The sequence below is a fragment of the Bactrocera dorsalis genome, unplaced genomic scaffold, assembly GCF_023373825.1.
Source record: "Bactrocera dorsalis isolate Fly_Bdor unplaced genomic scaffold, ASM2337382v1 BdCtg207, whole genome shotgun sequence".
Taxonomy (NCBI): domain Eukaryota; kingdom Metazoa; phylum Arthropoda; class Insecta; order Diptera; family Tephritidae; genus Bactrocera; species Bactrocera dorsalis.
The window spans coordinates 12,953-18,286 of record NW_026038258.1 but is presented as its reverse complement, the minus strand read 5'-3'; the positions used below and the strand labels follow the sequence as shown (position 1 = coordinate 18,286).

The following is a 5,334-nucleotide window of genomic DNA, read 5'->3' as shown; positions in this document are numbered from 1 at the left end:
AGCTGTCTGAGTTTTTGCCGAGTCATCAAAGATGTGTAAGGTCTAGCTTTGTGCTGATGGAAGACGAACCCATTTCTGTTGATCAGTTCTGGCCGTATTTTCGATTACTTGATTCAATCTCATCAGTTGTGGACGGTAAAATATAGAATCAGCTCATAGCGAATGATTCCTTTCCAATCCCACCAAACACTCAGCATAACCTTTCCAGGCGTCAATCCAGGCTTTGCGACCATTTGTTGAGCCACGCTTGGACCATAATCTTTTTCGGACATTATTGTCGTATTGGATCCACTTTTCGTCTCCTGTTCCCATTCGCTGCAAAAATAGTTCGATTTCATTTCGTTTCAGCAAAGAATCGTAGATGTTAAATCGGTCCAATACACTTGCCAAGGATAGATTTTGAAGAATATATTAAGAATTTTAAAATTACGAACAGTCTTACTATTTTTTGCTCATAGTAGTATATGATGAACTCGTTAAAACTTCTGAAGTGATCTAGGTTATCTTCGCCAAGAAGTCCACACATCTCTTAGCACAATAATAACATAGATGATTTCATACTAAAGCTTTACAAATCTAATATAAAATTGGAGCGCCATGTATTTTTGTAACACCCAATCCATTTCACGAATTCAACCGAGAGCCAGTTGTTCGTACGATCACCAACTGATCTACTGATAATCGTGCGGCGATCAGCCAGCCACTGCCATGGTTTTGTGATAATTTTTGCTATCGCAAGTGGTATGTGGTATGCACCATATTTGGCAGGCAATACGTTCACTGGTTGCACCATCATTTGCCATATCATGACGCTGTAGCTGCCACATAATTAGGTATTGAATATTTATGAATCGATTGCCGATGCTGTGGGAATGTGGCTAACAGCAAATTAAGCGAAATATCACACAATATCACATATGGCACATATGTTGTATATATATGTATGTGTGTACCATATAAATGAAAAGTTGTTGCAAACATGATAAAATAGAAATGTGTATAAACAGTTAGAGGGTTACAGTGCCAGATTACAATAACATCTGATAATGCCGACACTATGATTATACGAAGTTCATGAACTCTCGAAAGTCTAACTGCCAAATAAAAAACAAAAAACAATAAAGAGAAACGTCCACTCAAAAAAAAGGAAAATTAGAAGAAGAAATAGTTGCTGTTTCCGGTTCCGGTATAGCTCTGTATGCACACATACATATATTTATGAAGGCTCAACACGAAGCTATAATGGAAATAGAATGCATGCAAGGAAGAATAAATTTCATTTAATAAAATTAAATATTCATCATTGAATTTGTTTCCCTTTCAATTTACATTGTGACAAAGAAGTAAGAAGTAAGAGAGTAAACAGAAAATTGTAAATACGATGGTAGTATCGATGGTACTCATTGCGTTTTGGGCTTTAAATTCGGTCACAATCGTGGCTTGATGCGATGGTGTATTATCATCGTGCAAAATTTATGAATTGTTCGGCCACAATTCCGGTCGTTTTGTGATGGATGTTCTCACGCCAATAGGGCCAAATAGGACTCCTTATTGACCCTCTGTCCCTCCGGAACAAATTGATGATGCCACAAACCACGAATATCGAAAAAACAGTGAGGATCATCTCGATTTTTGAGGAGTTTTGGCATGTTTTTATTTTGATTTCGCCACATTCTCGATGATTGTTGACTTGTTTGCATGTCAAGCTCATAAACCCATGTCTTATCGGCAGTTATAATGCTCCCCATGAATGTGGGATCGGAATTCGCACCATCAAGCATGTCCTAAGTGACCTGTTTACGGTACTCTTTTTAGAAAAAATTCAGCTTTATCGAGACAAGTCGATCAAGAACACGTTTCATACCCAAAATATTCAGCAAAATCATTCCAATGGACTCGCCTAGTCTATTGCCTTCTCTCGCCTGAAAACACCATATCTTTCACTTTTTTTAATACTTTCAAATGCCGCAGATCGTGCAGATCGAAGCATGTCTTCAACGATCTCTCAACCTTTGAGGAATTTGTACCGCTCGTAGGCTTGTGTTTTTGATAAAACTAAATCACAGCAAGCCTTTTCCAACATACACAACGATTCCACAGACGAATTTTCGTTAGAAATATGATATTTTTATCCATTCCAAAAATCGAAAGGCACTACTGAGGTGTACCGACTTAAGCAACTGTTGTAAAAAACTGGTTGACAGATCACGCTCATATTTGGCATAGTAATTAAGGACAGTCCTACAACTTTGCAAAATATTTATCACCAATTTCAACTCACATTTGAGCTCAATAGATCTCGAGAGTATTTACCGGTTATAGCGATCTCCATATTCATGTACGATGACGCCAGCACGTTCATTAGATATCTTTAGAGAACCGGATCAACTTCATTTTTCGGTCAGCCGAAATTATTTTGCAAATTTTGTGATGCTTTGACCAATAACAGCCTCTTTAGGAAGTCCCTCGGGTTCATAGTCATTTATGCTTTTAAGGAGTGTACGAAATTTAAGAAACTGCCTAGTGCAAAGTACGGTTAAAAATTATCAAGCCACATTTTAGTATTACCAGCATTTTTCTTTAACGGCATCCCAACGCTTCCGCTTCCCTACAACCCACATGTGGCGACGCGGATTTTTTTTAAGCAGCATAAACCTCGGCTCTCAAGGCTATTCCGGAGAATGCCTTCCGTGACGCCTTCAATGCTTGCGAATGGCACTGGCAGCGCTGCATTGACGCAGAAGAAGCCTATTTTGAAAGTTTTTAAAGAAATGTAACGATTGATTCAATAAATTTTTGTAAATCGACTCAGTCCTATTGCTTTTCGGACAAACCCTGTAACTCACAAACCAATCAGAGTTATAACATAGAACTTCTAACCTAAACATTAATAGTTATGGGAACTTACATCCTTTCAATCTCCAAAACTGAAATCTACATAGTCAGCTATTCAAACTGACAAACTTGGTCAACGCCGTTCACATGGCTTGTTGACTTTACTAAAAGACTTGAATGAGTTAGACCTCATCTAATTGTACTTAAAAACATTAGAAAATTTGTTTTCATGAAAGTTACGGAAGTTTTCTCCACACTTTAAGTGCCTGCTGTCTAAATGTAGTATTATATCCGTACATTCATTCATTTCATTGGACGTGTAAGCTTCAAAAAAAACTCTCCACAACTACCCGAATACGTTGACGCATAATTTATTTCTTGAGAAATTTGAAAAAACCTTCATTGCCTTCGAAGTTTCAACGTCAAATTGCTTAGAAATATTTTAAAAATTATTAGTAAACTAAAATACAAACGGAAAAATCAAAAATATATAATTCGTTTCTCTCACTTGCATGTCCAACGCATAATTTTATTATATAAAAACAAATAAGAACGAAACAATATGAAGTCCCAAAGATTTCTGTCAAATTACAAGTGCGAATGTTATGGTCATACATTTTGCAATTGTCCCGACAAGACGATGCAGAGCTCCATGTTCATGGAGAATGTTTACGATGTCGCCGAGACCTTGGCACAGATAATGGTCATTTGTGGCATTCATCAAGCAAAGGCTAAAGCGGCCATTGATGTGATCATTTACTCTTTCATACATTACGACGAGATACGGCATCGCATCGATACAGTGCCACGTAAGCGGCTGTGTAAGGAGGATCTCATACATGATCTCGGACGCAAGTGCTTGATGAGTCGCATGGAGGCGCAGCTCACTTACTCTATCATCAAGCGTGCTTTCAAGGTAAAGAAAAACGAAAAGTGCTCGATCTATTATAGTTACTTTAAAAATCTTGTTATTTTTTGTTATTTCTCTGTCTAAAGGCTTTCTATCATGGCACCAGTGAGGGTGGCATACGCAATCCGATGTTGGAGGCGCAAATGGTGCACTCACAGGAGTGTTTATGGGTGCACGCTGCCAAGCGCACCGCCCAAATCTATGCCAGTTACGAAGGCATGTTCTTTACAGCACAAAAGAATTATGAATCTTTAATTAAATGCGTCTACAAGAAGCTCTACGATCGCATGCAAAGTCGCTCCAGCCCGCTTGTATTGAGCGATTGCTCGTGTACGGGCTGTGTACAGCGTACTGTAGTTGAATTACCGAAGCCATCGAAAAGTATGTATAGCATACATGGTCCCATCAATGAAGAAGACTCCACGAACTTGCGAGTTTTACCCGTTGTAAGCGGCAGTGACCTAGATCAGACTTGTGATGTGAAGGGGTATGTCTCTACTAAAGGCTTCCGAACGGATGATGGCACCGTTTCGAGTACGTCTGTAAATTTGCCACGTTGTTATAAATGCAATTGTCCACGTTTGATATGCGATTGTGATGTGGAGCTGGAGACCGGTGTTGTAAATGTTGAATGTGGCCAGGGACCGTACAAATGTCAGTGGGTACGCATGGATGATAATGATGAAGTACTAAAGAAGCCGTGCTTAGAATTGCCCGAAGACCATGAGTGTCCCATCGATTGTGATGGTGAGAGCGCTATATGCGATCCCGAATGTGAATGCGATTGTGAGAGTTGTGAATGTCAACCAGAGGAATCATCTGACTATGATGAACCGGAAACTGTCGACGAGAAGGCTGAGGAGGAGGAACAGTTTTCCATCGAACCGACATCTTCAATTCAATGCAACACATCAGGTCATGGTTTACCTGGAGAGTATGATGATTGCCGTGTACCCATAGCTCATGTGGTCGAAGAAGAGGCTGAACAGCCGACAACCATCGCAACGGTAGTGGAGCATAAAAATGAGGGAAGTCTTACCAGCACTGAAGTAGCTGGGGATGAGGAAAATGAAGTAGTGGAGATCAATAAGCTCTTGGGAACAATGATTTAAATTTTGCAGTATTTACGACTTAATTTCGTTGGCAACTTGACAAATTAACGTTTCGAAAAACATATTCCCTTTGAGGCAATTTGTAATTATTTTTGTGATACTTAAAAAAAAAAACGATTAAAAATAGTAAATGTGTTAAAATGCTTGCTGTTTTCGTCTAGAAACTACAAATGGAATTTAGTTGCTAAATTAGTTGATCTGGCTGAAAAGGACAGGAAAATTTGGCACACAAGTTTCGCTCGACGATAAATGACGGAGTTTACAAGGTCCTTACAATGTTTGATGGCCTAGCTGAAAGCTGGATAGTTTCAAAGTTTGCAGGAATGATGTGAGGAAACTCGTTGAGGCAATTTCAGTTTTTTGGCCAGACTGTATGATCAAAACTCTGACTGCAACTACTCTTGAAAAGAAATATCATGTCCGACTCTCTACAAGTTCTAGTTTAATTTTTGTCGTCATATATCCAATTAATCCCGA

The 5,334-nt window shown here is 39.0% G+C and overlaps 1 protein-coding gene across 1 annotated transcript; it reads left to right on the top strand.

Moving 5' to 3' along the window:
* The first annotated feature begins 3,210 nt into the window (after nucleotides 1–3,210).
* LOC105223664 (uncharacterized) lies at nucleotides 3,211–4,992 on the top strand. The gene is made up of 2 exons (XM_011201437.2): nucleotides 3,211–3,751; nucleotides 3,832–4,992. The coding sequence occupies exons 1-2, from the start codon at nucleotides 3,398–3,400 to the stop codon at nucleotides 4,855–4,857; spliced, it is 1,380 nt and encodes a 459-aa protein (XP_011199739.2). The 5' UTR covers nucleotides 3,211–3,397; the 3' UTR covers nucleotides 4,858–4,992.
* Nucleotides 4,993–5,334: the final 342 nt, after the last annotated feature.